Source organism: Aquila chrysaetos, chromosome 20 (genome assembly GCF_900496995.4).
Source record: "Aquila chrysaetos chrysaetos chromosome 20, bAquChr1.4, whole genome shotgun sequence".
Taxonomy (NCBI): domain Eukaryota; kingdom Metazoa; phylum Chordata; class Aves; order Accipitriformes; family Accipitridae; genus Aquila; species Aquila chrysaetos.
The window spans coordinates 14,489,519-14,506,373 of NC_044023.1; the positions used below are offsets into that span (position 1 = coordinate 14,489,519).

The 16,855-nt window shown below is 38.2% G+C and overlaps 1 protein-coding gene across 13 annotated transcripts in view; it reads left to right on the forward strand.

Annotated features, from left to right (window-relative positions):
• PXK (PX domain containing serine/threonine kinase like) overlaps positions 1-16,855 on the forward strand; it is a 43,177-nt gene that overhangs the window by 13,684 nt on the left and 12,638 nt on the right. For 12 of the 13 annotated variants that reach the window (XR_003927689.2, XR_003927688.2, XM_041118733.1 and 9 more), the window contains exons 5-15: positions 2,824-2,874; positions 3,554-3,601; positions 8,203-8,389; positions 10,379-10,456; positions 10,632-10,705; positions 11,613-11,687; positions 12,955-13,059; positions 13,227-13,328; positions 13,992-14,153; positions 15,491-15,608; positions 16,065-16,143. Coding sequence is in view for 11 of the 13 variants with exons in the window: in XM_041118733.1 (XP_040974667.1) it covers positions 2,824-2,874; positions 3,554-3,601; positions 8,203-8,389; positions 10,379-10,456; positions 10,632-10,705; positions 11,613-11,687; positions 12,955-13,059; positions 13,227-13,328; positions 13,992-14,153; positions 15,491-15,608; positions 16,065-16,143 (1,079 nt within the window). In the remaining 2 variants the exon portion in view is untranslated. Of the gene's footprint in view, positions 1-2,822; positions 2,875-3,553; positions 3,602-8,202; positions 8,390-10,378; positions 10,457-10,631; positions 10,706-11,612; positions 11,688-12,954; positions 13,060-13,226; positions 13,329-13,991; positions 14,154-15,490; positions 15,609-16,064; positions 16,144-16,855 lie in introns of all 13 variants that reach the window. The other variant, XM_030043611.1, reaches the window with a different exon arrangement.

Consider the following 16,855-nt stretch of genomic DNA (forward strand, 5'->3'; position numbering starts at 1 on the left):
AAAATGCAGCAACGATCACAAAACAGGAAAAGCCATGTTAGTGGTGAATCTCTGTTTCCAGGTGTCCCTTTAATTGGTTTCTGTTGCACAGTTTACAAACATAATTACACTGGTTGAATTGCAGTCAGCTCTATGGATTTTTGTTACTATTTATGAGGATTTGGGCTTCTTGTTTTGCAGGAAAATACCTTAATTATAATTTCAAGTGAATAAGAGAAGAGAATATGGAGAGAGCATGTCAGGCTGACTTTCTGAAAATAGACACTTTAATTCCAGTATAATAGTTATGTGTTTTGGTTTGTGACATCTTGGATTTCTGTCGTTTCCAACTAAGCTGCTAGGACGTGGTTTTCATTCTTACTAGTCTTGAATTTGTTCTCAAGGCTAGGTGGTTCAAAATTGCTACGGATATTTGACAGCTGTTGATAATAAAGGATATTTTCAGTGAATTTTAGAAAATGGAATAGCATTTTTGCCTGAGCAGCATTGTGCTTTGGAAGAAAACTTCAATAAATAAATTCTGGATTAGTTAAGGTTGAACACACAAGGTAATGCCATCTGGTAAGCGTTGCTTTTGCGTCTGGTCTGGAATAGTCATAATTCTTGATTTACACTACTTACTTTTCATGGTGGTAAATGTTAAATGAGAATTTAGTTCTATGGAGGGATTCTCTGATGTGCCCCACTTTGTTTGCATCCAATGGTATATTTATGTTTTTCAGTAAACAAGCTTTTAATTTCATTTCATTTGAAAGAGGAGAATTAGTTCTGTGTGGTTCTGAAGGCAACTTCCAAAACCAGATGATGCTTCGCAGTACCTGAAAGAAGTTACTAATAAATGCCTGTAGTGTATTTTTAACTGTGAAGCTGAATTTGTAATACTTCATGGATCAAACACTCAATTAATTGAACTATCTAGTTGGTATGCAGGTACATGCCAGATAGAGTTATTGTTACAGAATGGACAAATTTGGTATAGAAACTCAAGGTGCTGGAAATGCCTTTGTTTATTTTTGTTATTTCATTATTATCTATGCGTGATAATTTGGAATGCAGCATTAATTTCAATATCTGAAAAAAATTGTGCATAATGCTGTGATCTGTCCTTTTTGTTTGTGTGAGACTCCTATTGATGTAAGCAGTTCAACAAAATTAGGTGGCATTTGAAATCGAAAAATTATTCAGCACTTTACATACAATACGTTTGAAAGTTTGTACCAGGGTGAATGAAGTCATCTGAGCTGAATAACAAGTGATTTATCATGTGATGCTTGCTGCACTGCAGGCAATAACCGGGTGGGTACTCACGCGTTGCTTGGCACAAATGCAAAGAGCTTTTAGCATGTTCCAGCTTAGAAATACTGGGAGCCGTGGCTTGAATTTGTATTTGTTTCAGAATTTCTGGTTCTCACTTTGAATTTTGTAGTTGCAGGTGTGCAGTGCGACTGAGCGTGTTCAGTGAGGAAGCCTGGGGGATTTAGCGGTACTTTGAGCACCGGTAGTGGGTCCTGCCACCCCTGGCCAAGCATAGCAGAGAAGATGAATGTGCGTAAAAGGCGCTGGGGACATAGGCCTCTCCTACAGCGTCAGACTGATGCAGTTGGAAGGAAAGTGTAAAAGCATAGGTACCTGCGTGGCTTCCCCTCCCTCTTCTGACTCTGGGTACTCTCCGACTCTCTTCAGTGTTGGGAGTTGCATTTTCTCAGGCAGCACGTTACTTTTTGGCTCTCCCATTTTCATGTTTTTCAATGTAAATTATGTGGCCATGGGATTATCTGTGTAATAAGACTTTAAAAAGAGCTACATTTATAGAGCTTTGTGTATGTAAATGGTAAAGGAAGTATCTGTTACTACACTTAGCCCAGATTAATTTTATTTTCTTGCTAATTAAACAATATCTAGAATAGAGATCATAGGCTTTCTAGGAAAAGGACCTGCCTCGTTTATGATCTTTCAAATGTCAAAAGTGTTCTTAGAGCTGTTTTCAAACTTAAACAGAGTAAGGGTAAACAAAATCACGGCTTCCTCGGAGTATGTCTGAGTAGGTGTACAAAATAGTTGGTATCTATTCTTGAGATAATTAGATAAATCTCAAATAACGATATTGCTCTATTGACCAGGTATTTGTCTACAAAAGGTACAGTGGAGCTTGAAATGAAGAGACTGAAAAGAATTGTGCTTTATGAATGTAATTGTGGTGGGAGAATTATTCTTAAAATTCAGAAGTGGTTCACTGAGATTTAGATATATCTGCATAGTTAATATATAAATAATTAACATTAAGCATGCATTATAAATGAGGAATTATCATCATGAGAAACTGATACATTCTAGTTACTCAAGCACACTACAAAGCTTTTGTGGTAACCTTTCTTGTACAAAAATAATTAGAGGTTGGGCAGCTGTGGATATTTACTGGCATTTTATTATGTTATGATGGCGGCAGTAATTTCTGGGGGCTACTTGTTAGATATTGGAGGTGAGGTGAGTGGAGGCTTCTTCAGCTGTTGTCAGTAGGGATGTGTGGTGAGTATGCTCTTGCTATCTTTTTCCTTAACTAAATGAAACTGTTCAAGTGCTTCACAGGCCTGCAAGCTCTTGGACCTCTCTTTGTCTTCTACTTTGTGAAGCAGAGAGAGACAGCTGCTAGTGACGGGTCTGAGCAAACCCAGCTCTGACCTTCACCGAGGCGCTCGAGACCTGGATCTGAATTTTCTATTTCTGAATGTTTCCTAATTTGATAGTGGTCATATTTGGAGAAGTGCCTAATAACTTTCTTCAGCTCATTAGTTCTCATTTCTAATAACTTTTTCCTTTTATTAGGAGTACATAATCCGTGTTCAGAGAGGAGTTTCAGCAGAAAACAGTTGGCAGGTAATTTCTTAAACTGTGGTTCATGTAACCAGGATGCCTTTTTAGGAAGAGTTTGAAAATGTCTCTTCTTAGCTTTTTAAATTTGAGCTGGAGAGGGAAATGTTGGTTTGGAATTGAGAACATGAAGTGCTTGAATACTTTTGGTCAAAAACTAAGAGAAAAACAGTATTGCTGCCAGCTACAGAAGGCATGTTGTCTGCTGCTATTGTGAATATTCCAGGAAAAATGCCTGTCATGTGTTACTACTGTGTGTTGGTACCACCATTGTTTTTAAATATCAAATGCCAGTTTGCCTTCCTTAGTGCTAAAATCACAGCCTTGCTGATACATGACCAGCGAAACCTAGAAGTAGTAATGAAGATGACTATGAAAAGTTGTTGCATCTAATATGGCAAAAATGCTTTGTTTGCAGACAAGTTTGCTTGCAAATATTTTCTTTTAAGCTCTTTTAAGGTAGTGTTTAGACATGCATTTTTGTTCTGGTCGAGATGTGATTAAAAACTCTTCTTTGCTGTCTGGCAACATGACATAAATCCAGCAGTTATGCATTTGTACAAAAATGGGTAAAATAAGAAGAGGATTATAAATGGGAATTACTTTTCTCTGATGGGATTTTGAAGAGTAAAATGCTAATGGGAAAAGTAATATGTTTCCTGAACTTTGTCTTTATATTTTACAGATTGTGAGGCGATACAGTGACTTTGACTTGCTTAATAATAGCTTGCAGGTAACTTTCACCCTTGATATATAAATATAAAATGTCATTTAGAAGGATATCTTTAAAATGGCTTGTGATATTTTTATATATTGCAGTGGAGAAAAAAAAATTCACATAGCTGTAAAGAGAAACTGTGACTTCAAATGTAACTTGAATGTATACTTTTTTCACTCTTATGTTTTCTCTTGTAAAATTTTAATTTTAGCATCAACAGGACCAATTTATATAAAAATGGAGGAAATTGGCAGATACTGAATCTTTCCCTTCAGTACTGTGACTTGTTCCGGTTTTATGTGTTATTATTTGTTCCTCCTTTGGTTCGAAGAAAGCCAAGGCACATACCAACCTTATAAATTCAGCATTGAAGTGCTATGTGCCCATTATTTATATTCGTCTAAAAGCACTACCAGATGCTGCTTATCATGTGATGGTTTTCTGTATCACTAGAAAGTGTTTCTTAGTTAAACACTGGACTTACTGTGTGTTTTCTTTTGCTTTTTAGGACAACTATTTCTTTTTAGTTTGTGTGGGAAAAAGCAGGGTATATGAGTGTGTTTGGGAAAAGGAGGGAAGCAGCAGTGACTAGCATCTACAGGAGTGAAACTTTTATGCGAGATTTCCATAGTCTTAGGCAAATGAGATAAAAAGCAAGCGCTTCTGTGATTTGAGAATAGATTTTTGTGACTTTGAAAATTTTTTCCTGTTAAATGTTGTGTGAATTCAAGAGCTTAATACTGCTTCCATTTCCTCCCCGCCCCCCTATCAAATCAGCTGTCTGCTTGATGAACCTCAGTGAGCAAAAACATGTAAGGATGTTGAATTGTGCGCTCTGATAGTCTGCTAAAACTGATTCCTGTGCTAGAAGGTGGGGGGGCAAATTAGTCATAATTCAACAGATGCAACGTGGTTGCCTTGTGGCATTATTTTATTGAATGTGCAGTAGCATGTAGGAACTTTTATCATGACCTAGAAACCTCTTGTGTGATGTGCTGAATAAATGCAATACAAAGACATCTCCTGCTCCAGAGAAATCCAAGATTTAAGATTAGGTAAGCACCCATGGGAACACAAGGAAACGAGATAGTACTAGTTGTCACAGTAGATAGTGGTCATTGTGGTCTTAACCGTAGTCAAGTTTTGATAGAGATCGCAGAGAAAGAATTTTGAGAAAGTTTTAAAAAACTGAAAGATTTCACTTTTGTAGCCACCTATAACAAGCTCCTCTTAAATGTGGGGAATAGAATGTGTTGAGGCATGAAAAAGCTTTGTTGCCTTCTCATTTAACTTTCAAATGAGGCAGCTTTAGTAGAAAAGGCAATGGACCTTTAAGACTTAAAAGTCAGAAGTGACAGGTACTGAAAGGTTAGGCCTAGGTGGAAGGTCTAGAAAGTGACGGTAAATAGGTAGGTTATGTATGATGTAGTGCAGAAAGAAAAGGCCTTTGTATCCAAGACAGGTGAATGGTAGAAGTGGAGGGTTCAGGAAATTATTCGACAGCAACTTGCAGAGTGGGACAAAGAGGAATTTGAAACAAGAGATTTTGCAGATATAAGATACCAAGATCTGGGACAAACCCAACGTCGGCTGCTTGGATGGCTAGAAAAGATCAGAGAGAATCATCAAGACATACATCTAACTTGGATAGGAGGATATAGAGAGTGCAACTAAATTAACAGACTGTGTTCTTTAGCGCTTGGTCTCCTTCAATGAAAAATGAAAACTACTGCTCATCCCTTGATGTTCAGACTCCTGTTTCTGCTTTCCACAGTCTGGAAAGCCAAAGATACATCTCTGCGTGGAGATAAGCTTTTCTGGCTAGTACAGAGAGCTGCCCTGACGGGTGTAATTCTTCATTATATGCCCAGCAAAAGGGCAGGAAGAGAGTTTTTCAAGCTTTTATCAAAGATGCACAACTCTGTTTTTGACAAACACCACTGCTCCTCCAGCCTAGTTCCGTATGCCAGGGATTGAGGGACAGCAGACAGTAGCTGGTGAGGAGCATGTTAAAATTGCTTTTTTCTCCCACTGTTTTGGAGGTTTTTATAAATTGCTCTTTGTGATGCTGGAGCTGAAGTTTTCTGATCCATTAAGACACGCAACGGTCCTCAGCCAGAACTCTAAACAACAATATTTTATCACAATATTCAAATCCCATGACTTGTTTTTAAACTTTAAACTCTCAGCTTGTGTGTATTGAAATTAGAGTAGACAGACAAACAAACAAAACTCCAAGCAAAACAAAACCCCCCAAAACCAGCATAAAGCAATGAGCAATAAGAAAATACCAAACCCCAGTCTCCTTCCTTCAAAACTAAAATGTTGCTGGAAAAACTGCTGGAGCTTCTTTTGGGTGTAAAGCCCCAAGTTCTTTCAGTTCTTGTGGCATACTTGACCTCTCTGTAGGTTTGGGTGGTTATGTTTGAACACATAGCTGCAGTCGAGTTGGAATGCAACTTCTCTGCTGTTAGTCTGGTGCTACCTATATAATAATAGTAAGGATTGAGAATTTCAAAACTGTCTAGGCTAGGGGATGCACTTCTACTGAACACCTTGGAAAATAATGAGAGCCGTATACCTGTAACCCTGATCTGCATCAGAAAGTTTCGAGCCAGATTCCGTAAACTCTCAGCTCTGTACTGGATTGAAAAGCTCCTTCCAGACCATCCTGCATTTCTTCCTCTTTGCTTATTTGACAGAGATGTGTGGAGATCATTGGCTGCTCTTCTGTTTTGTCAAGTGAACTACTGGTACAGTATTCACAGCAAGATATCTGGCTTTTGTGAAGCATTTTATTGCAGCTTTTGAACAGACATTCCTGAGCAGGCTGTGGTTTGAAGATAAGAGTGTTAATTCCCAGGTTCTTCTGTGGTGAAGCCCATCCTGGCTCCAGTGCTGAGCTGGGGCCACTGAGAAGTACGGCTCACCTTTGAGAGCATGCCAGGTCTTTGCAAGGTCAGGACCTCAGTGAGGTGTTCTTCTGTGGTAGACAGTGTTCTCCCTGTGCTGTGTGTTTTGGCAGATTGCTACAAAAACCTGGGGGTGAATGTTACTTTCTGCTGCAAAATAGCAGATGTGTGGCTTATTGAAGTAAGTTTTAAAACAAGTAATAGTGGTTTGAAAGCATCTGAACTATAGTCCTTTTCTCTGATGGTAGCTAGCTGTCAGGTCAAGAAGGTAAAGGCGATTATGATTTGACATGCTTTTCAAGTGAGTAATACCAGACATGGATTTAGTTTTTGTTTAGAGACTTGTTTTTGAATTGAAGTAAGAGTGGTCTGCCAAATTAAAGTTTTGTATGCCTCTGGTGTTAAAACTAATTTGGTGAATTACTGGCTGTAAGTGGTATGTTGTTGCTTTTGGGTTTATTCCTGTTTTTTATTTTTTGGTTGGTTTTTTTTTCCCCCTTGGGTGTAAAAGAGCATTAAAAAATGCTCAGTGGATAGGATTATTTTTGTTAATATCTTCTGTAATTCAGATGTAGGTATAGTTCTTTTTCAGCCCATGATTTGCAGTCAGAAACTGGAGAAGTAGAAATGCTAGCAGGGGGACAACTCCTGTATTCAAAAGGAGGAGGTAAAAAAGGAAAGGGATTGCTACTTCTGCCCCAGTTTGAACTAATCCTTTACTTCTTCCACTAGTTAAAATGGAAGTTGTTCAAACACCAAAAGTCCCTGTCTTCTCCCTGGTGAACAGTTTGCTTTAGAAATGAGGTTATTGCATCTGGTGTAATTGATTCGTGCAATACACATTTCTTAAAGATAACTCCCATGGAGATTCAGCATACCCAAGGCAGGTGCTTTGATGTGCAGGACAACGATGTGTTAACAACATGAAAAATTTATTCTGGCAATTGACATGACGTAATTGAATATAAACACTAAAGATGATCTCTTTGATCTGACTTACATAAGGCTTTGAATTTCTGTACATTTTTTCATCGTCCTATTTTGAAGTATTTCTCTGATTTTATCTGGTTTTGGATCACTTATGTCAACATAAAACAACTACTGTACATCCACTGGTAGATTGCAGCTATTTCTGGGTTGAAAGATTTTTAGCTGTTTAAAAACTGTACAGCAACAAATTCAGAAGAGAAAATGGAAAAGTTGCACCATATTTGAAATTACAGATTTAAAAAACTGACAGTAAGGGCTTCAAATTACCTATAAAGGCAGTAGAGGCAAAGGAAAGTTACTAATCTGCACTTCATGAAATAAGAAAGCATTAATCTTATCCGGAGAAAATGGCAAGGTGTGAATTGTTTTTGTGCTGTGGCAGAGGAATGTCATAGAAAGCATTTGGCTGAAAATTGTAGCCATTTAGTATCTGAAAGTTTTGTGTAGTGATCTTAAATGCATGACTCGGCAGCAAAAATTTCTCTCCTTGCATTTTCAGCGTTGTTCCACTTAGTAATCTCTTCACAGTGGGATGTGAGCTGTAGTCTGACTAGCTTACCCTGATAACTGTACTTAGAAAAAACATAAAAGCTTGTATATACACAGTACAAAAAGAGTTATCCAGTAGTTTGCTTGCTGCTGAGAGTCTTACTTTCTGGGTTGCTAGTTTATATCTCTCCGAACAAGGTTAGTAATTTTTCCTCTCTTTTTAAGATCTCAACTCTAAGTCTACCTCTTCCTCCAAAAAAATTGATTGGAAATATGGAGCGTGAATTCATAGCTGAAAGACAGAAGGGACTCCAGGCCTATCTCGATGTAATTACTACCCATCACATACTGTCTAACTGTGAACTGGTAAAAAAATTCTTGGACCCAAACAGCTATTCTGTAAACTACACTGGTAAGTGAGGCATTGCAAAACTGCATTACAGTTTCACTTCAGCGTGTGTATCTTCCATTAATGCTGGCAAGGATTTACACTGAAGCATGGGGGGTGGATGGGGGGAACAACCTTCAAAATTATCATACTGTGCATGTGATTATTTATGATAATGTTTCTCCAGCTCTGTGCATGAATCATGCTGCGATGGTCAAATGTAAATATTTGAATTACTTTACAGAGGGGTGGTGAGGGTCAAGATCTATATAAGCAGAACTTGAGGGAGGGGGGGTGGTGAGAGCAACATCTACTTTTTCACAGTTTGTGATAAATGGGAAGGGTTGGTGTTTGGAAATTATTTGTCTACCAGAGTGTAAAGTAGAGTTAAGTTTGTCAGCTCTGTGTTCTGTTAAAACAGGCGGTCTTCTGCACACTGAATCTTGCATTTGTCACGGTTCTGAGGTTTTTCAAATCAACAGGAACAATTGTGGTCATCTTGTCTAGCTCCCACTATCGCTTTGGGTTGTGACACTTCCTAGAACTAATTGTTTGAGCTAGGTTGAGTACTTTTTCAAGGCTTGAATAAGTCACGCACCCTCTTGCCCCAAATACTGGAAAATCACTGCATCCCTTAAAATGATACCCCAGTGATCAGTTCTCTTCATTATTAGATGTTTCTTCTTTGAATTTGTCTGACTTCAGCTTCAGCCATTGGAAATTGTTAAATATTTGTCTTATAGACTGAAAAAATGTTCCTCTTAGTGATGAAACCCACTCCACAAATTTAGTTTATGGGCAAACCGACTCATTGAAAAATGCAAAACTTGTTTTCGTAAAAGCACGGCTTACTGAAGCAGGAACTTACTGCTTCCTTTTCACTTCTTTTTGCTCTCCCTTTGTGTAACATTCTTGTGTCTTCAGCTTCAAAGTGCAAAGAACATTTCCCGGATGTTTATGATAAGCTGTGGAGGAGTTGTAAATTATTAGTAACTCTTTAAGGATGCAGTTTGTCTGGCTAATGCTGAGCAAGCAATTTAAATCCTCCAGGAGACACTGTGGCTTCTGTGTTAATTTTGAGCACTTTCATCAAGACCATTTTTTCAGCAAGTTGCTGGGAAGTTAGTAGCAATCAAGTCATTGCCTATGGTCTTTGGAGATGCCATCAGTTTGTCATTTTTTACATAGTGCAGCATTGAGCTGATATTTATTGCAGCGTTCTCTCTCTTTCTCCTAGCTTATTTTTAGAGAGGGGAGATACAGTGCAGAAAGATCAGTGCATCCTTACCTTTTTGCTGTGTTTCTATGTCAAGATAAGCTGTATTAGAGAAAACTCCTTGTTGGCATGATTCCCTTCTCAGTGAGAAGTGGTGACAGCAGGGGGAGATTTCCCCTCAAATTGCTTCATGAAAACCAGTTGCATTCGCAGCTGTGGGAGAATTCAGTAACCAGAAGGGTGTCCTCCCACCCCCCCCTGAAATATGTGTGGGATCATGATAGCTAGCACAATACCTTTGCCTGCATAGAAAATGGCAGAATAACACATAGTGAAACAGAACTGATTAGTTTCCATAGTTTACATGTAGTAATAGCAATGTAGATGCACATTAAAGAGATGTAAAAGTTAGCACTTTTACAGGTGTAGCAGAAACTTTCATGATCTAATGTAGTATACACCTAGTGTGGGAAATCTTAGCTGTGAGCATTGGATTCAGACTTGGAAATTTTGATCTAGTACAGATAGAATGCAGACTGGTAAGCTAAGTTTTCAAAGGCAGTGCTTTCTCTGTTTTCTCTCTGGGTTTGAGTTATCAGGTTAGAAATGCAAATTCCCTTCAACTGTGTTTTTATCTGATTTCCTTTTAAAGTGATTTTGCTGACTTTCAGTCTGAGTTCCTGCAGGCTTCCTACTGGCATTGAACCTTACCTAATATGTGGGTAATTACATTATATAGTCTCTGAAAAACATTTTTATCTCTCCCCCCCCCCCCCCCCCCTTCTTTTTCTTTCCAGAAATTGCCTTACAGCATGTTTCAATGTTCTTCCGATCAGAGCCAAAGTGGGAAGTGGTAGAACCATTAAAAGATATAGGTAAGAAGACCATGTATGCATGAAAACTTGTCTGATTTTTTTTTTCCAACTATACAAATTCTCCTAAGATTACAATACTATCTTTGCTTACAGACCTTGTCCTGCCTGTAAGCTGTGTGATTTAGTAGTGTTTAATTAAAGCTGCTGCTGACTTTTTTTTTTTTTTTTTTTGTAGGTTGGCGAATACGTAAGAAATATTTCTTAATGAAGATTAAGAATCAACCAAAGGAACGGCTAATGTTAAGCTGGGTATATATGCTTCCATCTCATATTCAAGTCTTTCTTAATGAACCTGGCTTATTTCATTTATATTGACTACCATGCATGAGTGACAGAGATCGAGACTTAAGAGCTCAGGCTTTGAAAGAGCTTTGAAAGCCCTTAGGTGGATATGTGGTGTGGGAACTTCTTGTGTTTCTTTCCTCTGGTGGCAAATCCAGTTTGCAAGTTTCTGTGCCTCGTCATTTGTTCCCATTCCTGCACCTCGGGCTTCTTTAGCTGTAATGACGTAGCTGTTGACCATAGTATAAATTTGCTTGCTGAAAATAACAAGGTGATCCTTTTTAAAGTGTGAGTTTTCTTACTCGGATCTTTAGTTGTACTGACAAACTAACAGGTGAGAGAGGCATGAATTGCTTCTTTAAGGTAGACATGTATTGACACCAAACAGTTTGTTGTTACTAAACACTTGTTTATGTTCCGGTGCTGAAATGTGCTGCCCTCTTAATTATCTCTTAATTATATGAGCATAGCTGTTTGTGAGACTTCACTGGAGAGTGGATATCGCTAAAGCCTGCAGTAGGAGGGAACATTTTTGCTGGAGAGGAAGAAGGTGGGGGTTTAAGCCTTATCAGTTCACAATGCACACAGTCCCCCAGTTTGGGGTTGGCAGAGTTCATTCAGTGGTAGTAATGCACATCAGATACAGGGGAGGAAGGGGGCAATAATGCTTATTTCTGGTCAGGTGCTTTGTATTGTAAAACCATGGCCTTATTCAGCCTCTTCAAGTTTAATTCTGTATGTGTAATTTCCTTCCTTGCTCTTCAAAATATACCTTCAAGCAGCTGTCTTAATTTGTGAGAGCAGAACATAATCACATTTTCTTTATGGAATGCAACATTTATTATGATGCTATTCTCTTCCTATTTATTTCCAGGCTGATCCTGGCCCTGATAAATACTTGTCTGACAAAGACTTACAGTATGCTGTGAAACTTCTTTCTTCCTGTTCTGTGAGTATTACTTGAAGACTTTTAAATTGTGCCAGCACAAAAGCACTTGTCAAGGACTGATCTTGCCAAAGCACATGTGGCCTAGCAGACATAGTGTGTAATTTTGGAGTTGCTTTCATTTAAAGATGTGCAAACCTTTTAATTACATTTCCCATGCAATATCAGGTAATGTATTCTCAGCACAAATAATAATCCTGCAGGATTATTATAGGCGATTCAGAGTTGTGGTTAATTGTATTTTTTTCTTCTTGTGCAGCATTGTGAGATCATGAGCTTTTATTTCAGCTTGTCGACACTTTTAGGCTGTTAGGATAGTACTGTCTAGGTGTAATTGCTAACCCGTGCTAATTGCTGGGGATATTCTCAGGCAGCAGTGGATAAGGCAGTGGAACGCGTTTCATCATTTTTTCAGTTCTTTGAACTTAAGACAGGAGTATCTTAGTAGAGGTACAATGGAGGCTGTACAATTTAAGTTCTTGTGCAGTGCCACATTATAAATCATTGCCACATCATAGGCATCTCTGAAAAACTGGCATTTGACTCCAAAAGAAGTTTCTCTTTAAGGATGTTAAGCATGTGAGAGGCTGGCTGAAAAGGATGGTATTTAAACTGGTAAACCTCTGTGCAGACCTGGAACTCAGCAGATGCACATGACAGAAGAGGCTGAAAACCAGGCTTCTCAACCCCCAAACCAGACTGAAACTGGTGTATTAAAATAAGACATGAACAAGGGGTCTTTTCCTAACTAGCAATTTCAGTTAGTGTATGTGTTGCATGTGTAATTTATTTCCAACTGTGCTGTCTCATTTGGTTTCACAAAGTTGCAGGAAGTTGTTATAACAATTTCTGAAGACCTGAAACTGTTATGACAGCTATTAATGCTGAGTTTCCTTATGTGCCATAGTTGTATAAAACTGTGAATTAATTTATTAGCTTAGCATGACTGAAACCTGAAGTAAAGCTGCTCATGTGTAAGTGCTAATGGGGCTGGGTTCTTCATTTGTCTAAACTGCCAGTCTGTTTTGTTAAAAAAAGATAGCGGTTTCTTTTTTTTAATTTGTGTGGAAATTGAACAATGTCCTTGTGAAGTTTTCTTTGCATTTACTCCAGGTTAAGACTGAATAACTTGAGCAAATGACACTGACAGAATCCAATTTATTACTTTAAATATACAATTCAGGCAAATCTTTTCTTTCTTGTGAATTGAGCAAAAATGAATTACAGAATCTGTCATCTAAAACTTACCTACAGTTTCTTCTTTTGGTAGCATCCCTATATTTACAAAATCACTTTTGCCACTGCCAATGAATCTTCAGCACTGGTTATTAGACCATTCAGTGAAAAAGGGACACTAAAGGACCTTATTTATAAGGTAATGTCTTCCCCCTGCCCCCAACTCAAATGGTAGAATGTTTTCTGGAATGGCCATAGTATGTCTTTTATAAAACTATTTACCATCTATTGCTAAGCAAGCTAAGACAATTACTGGCTTTTCTGGGCATGGTATTTGATTTTTTTTTTTTTTTTTTTTTTTTAAAGGCGAAGCCAAAAGACCCGTTCCTGAAGAAGTATTGCAATCCTAAAAAAATTCAAGGTCTTGAACTTCAGCAAATAAAAACATATGGAAGGCAAATATTAGAGGTATTTTCTTTTTTGCTTTATTTACCAGCCTTTATGATTTTGGTTTTTTTTGAAGCCAACTGGTTTAACTAGAAAAAGTAGACAAACTTTTGAGCACACAAGCTTTATTTCAGCAATAGACTTAAAATCTAAATGTAAATTGAGATTAGCTGCTGGGAGTTGAATTTAGAGGTGTATGTGTGAGGCCATTTCTGACCAAAAAAAAAAAAAAAAAAGGCAGTTGGTATGTGTGGAACTTAAGTGGGAGAGAGGTGATAATGTAGTTTTTTCCTTGTGGAAAAAGGGAAAGAAGTAATTCATAGCCTGCAGAACATGTGCCATAAATTCATTGTCATGAATGTGTGGGGGTTTTTTTTTTGTTAGAAATTTTTATTCAAATTATAATATTCAGTAGAATTGTGAATTTTAGTTTCTGGATCTCTCTGGGAGGTGTCTATAAGCCTGCTTTGAGGATCAGCATCAAATGTTTGTTTTGTGAGAAATGTTAACAGTGAGATGGAAACGAATAGTCAGCCAAAGATGATGTAGATAGAAGATCGAGTTGAGCAAGCATTCCAAACAGGGGCCTCATTTATTATGTATCTGCTTTAGTATTGGAGCATTTAAGATCTTGAGATCATCAGAGCATCTTGTGACAGTGCTTCTGTATTGGATTTTTTTCAGGTATTAAAATTCTTGCATGAGAAGGGATTTCCTTACGGCCATCTTCACTCTGCCAATGTGATGTTGGATGGGGACACCTGCAAGTTACTGGATCTAGAAAATTCCTTATTGGGACTTCCATCTTTTTATCGATCATACTTTTCACAGTTTCGGAAAATTAATGTAAGATTCAGACAATTAATTCATCTGACTCTTATGCATCCCTTTATCCTCAACTTCTGTTTGTGGAGAACTGAGTAGAATGAAAAAAACCTCTCTCAACCCTCTTTCTTTAATCTGAGCTTTTCTCCATCAAATCCCTTTTCTGCTTCCTCCAAATCACTGGCTGCACAGAAGTTTTGTTGCAGCACACTGGAGTGAGGCTGAGGCCAAAGGTAAGCAGGTAGAAGGGGAGTGCAGGTGAGTGTTTTGTGACAGCAGTGCTGGCACAAATGGAGGTAAACTACAGTTGTTTTAAGATCTCTTTCCACCCTGGTCTTGTATTTCATAGGAATATGCATATTGTCTACCACACTTTTTCACTTGTATGTCTGTACAATGAGCGCAGCTTATTACTTGGTCTTAGCTGGGAGTAGTAATCAGCCTTGTATGTGGTGGATACTGTGAAAATTTATTAGATGCTTGCAGATGTCTAGCTATTAAAAACTGGTTTTTATTTCTTTGAAGGGTGTCTCTTAACTGCAAGCTTGCAAAGCAAAATATTATCTTCCTACAAAAATAAGAAAACAAATTTGCCCTGTTGCAGCAATACAGTCTTTTAGCCAGCATCTTGCACTGCCTTTAAGTGCTCATTGTAATAAATTCTGTAGAGCATCACGAGACAGCTGCTTGCTGACCTTGCTAAACAAGTTCTACTGTGTTGTCAAAGAAACGAGCAAAAGTTCATGGTTAGTCCAAATCTGTTAGTGCCATCAAAGCTCTACCAGTAAGAGGAGCCATTTCTGTTTAAACATGATTCAAAAATCTCAGAAATATGCCGTCTGGGAGCTTAGCATGTATGTACAACTTGTACAAACGTAAGGAGGGGTGAAAGAGACTCTCCTAGGTTTGGTATGCATTTTTGCTGTCTTTTTATCTACCTCCCTGTAAAGTGACAGCTGGTCATATTATGAATCTCATTCTTTGCTGTTTGACTTAGCTAGGAAAATGTGCTTGGTTGTGATTTGTGTCAGTGTATGGTGCTCTAAACTGCTGTGTACGGAAAGAGTTTACTACTTCATGCGTTTTTACAGAACACAACTATGCTGCTATCCCATCTGTATCATCAAGTACAGAAAGAGAGCAGTAGCTTCTTTAGCTTGAGGCGTGAAGATTTCGTTTGAGCTAAACTTATGCAGGGAAATGATTGTGGTTAGGAACTGTCTTAATGGTTCATCTTTCCTATCTTCAAATTTAAGACCGCTCTTTTTCTTTAATGGGTTATCGCATGCTTTCAAACCAGTTGTGAAAAACTGATTAGTTCTAGCAAGTTGTGTTTTTATTTTTTTGCTCCTCCACAGACTTTAGAAGGTGTTGATGTACACTGCTTTGGACACTTACTGTATGAAATGACATACGGAAGACCCCCAGATACGATTCCGGTAGACAGCTTCCCCCCTGCACCATCAGTGTTTGTTGGTTAGTATACAACTGAGAAAATGTCAGTCTTGGCTTCCTGGGTGCTCTTACCTTTTACCTAAGCTGAAGTGCTGTGAAATAGCAGCCTAACTTCTTTGCAGCCTGTGACCAGAAAGAATTAGTTAGTAATTTGTAAAAATAGACAATGTGTTCTTCCCGAAATATATGTAGTATATAAATAAAACTTTTTTTTTTTTTTTTTTTAAACTGAGTGAGAAAGCAGTGTGTGGTAAGTAATTAGATGCCTGGATTCTGTCGCCTCATGTCTAACATTCTTGAAAAGTTTGTATGTGTAATAGTAACATTATAATAAAAAACACATGCCACAGAGCTTCATCACTGCTTAGTTGATGCAATACTTAAGGGAACATCACGCAGCAGTGCCAGACGTTCATTCTAAATCATTTGCTGTCCTGCCGTGCAAAAATGTGTTCATTTGTATTCTTTCTTCGGTAGTGTCTGTGTTGGAATCCATTCTGACCTGTGAAGCTATGAAGAATGGCATGCCAACTGTTTCACGGCTCTTACAGATGCCGTAAGTCTTGTTTTACTTGTTTTATACTCAGCAATGTTTTTAATTACATTAGGAGGAAGAACCTTTTTGCTCTTGTTCCTTTTTAGAAAGATTTGTTCCTCATTCTGAGGGATATACAGTGTATCCCAAATGAAGCTTTAAAATGGATAGGCTTTATAGAACCTATTCCTTGTGAATGTGATAGACACTCATTTAACATTTCTCTGTCTCTTGGTGTGTTGGAGCTGTTATGAATGCATTTTATTTAGCATGGTGCTATGGTTTAACTTGATCCAGCTATTAAAGTAGTGCAAGCATGATTAAGATCATGTACAGATTTTTTTTAAAGCATTTACAATAAGGAGTCTTTTTCCGTGTCCCCTTCAGACCTACTTCAGTAGATTTTGCTATCAGTTTACTTATGACTAGCAAAATAGATCTCTTGCTTCGCTCAGCAGTGACATTTAGACTGGGTCTGGATAGGAAATGTTGTGTAGAAGTTTTGGCTGGTTTCTTGCAGGGCTGGCTTAGGGATTCTCTGAAGCATAGACAGAATAAATTTCTTTACAGGCTGTCCCTCTGGTGATGCGGGGAAGTGGTAAGGGCAGGTATGGGGCAAGACTAGGATGCAGAAAGGGAGCAATGTCAGTGCATGACTGAGCTGGAGATCATGTCTGTCTGCAGTGCCACCCTGCCTGCAATTAGGAGAGACTATTACCAGGGAAATTGTCTG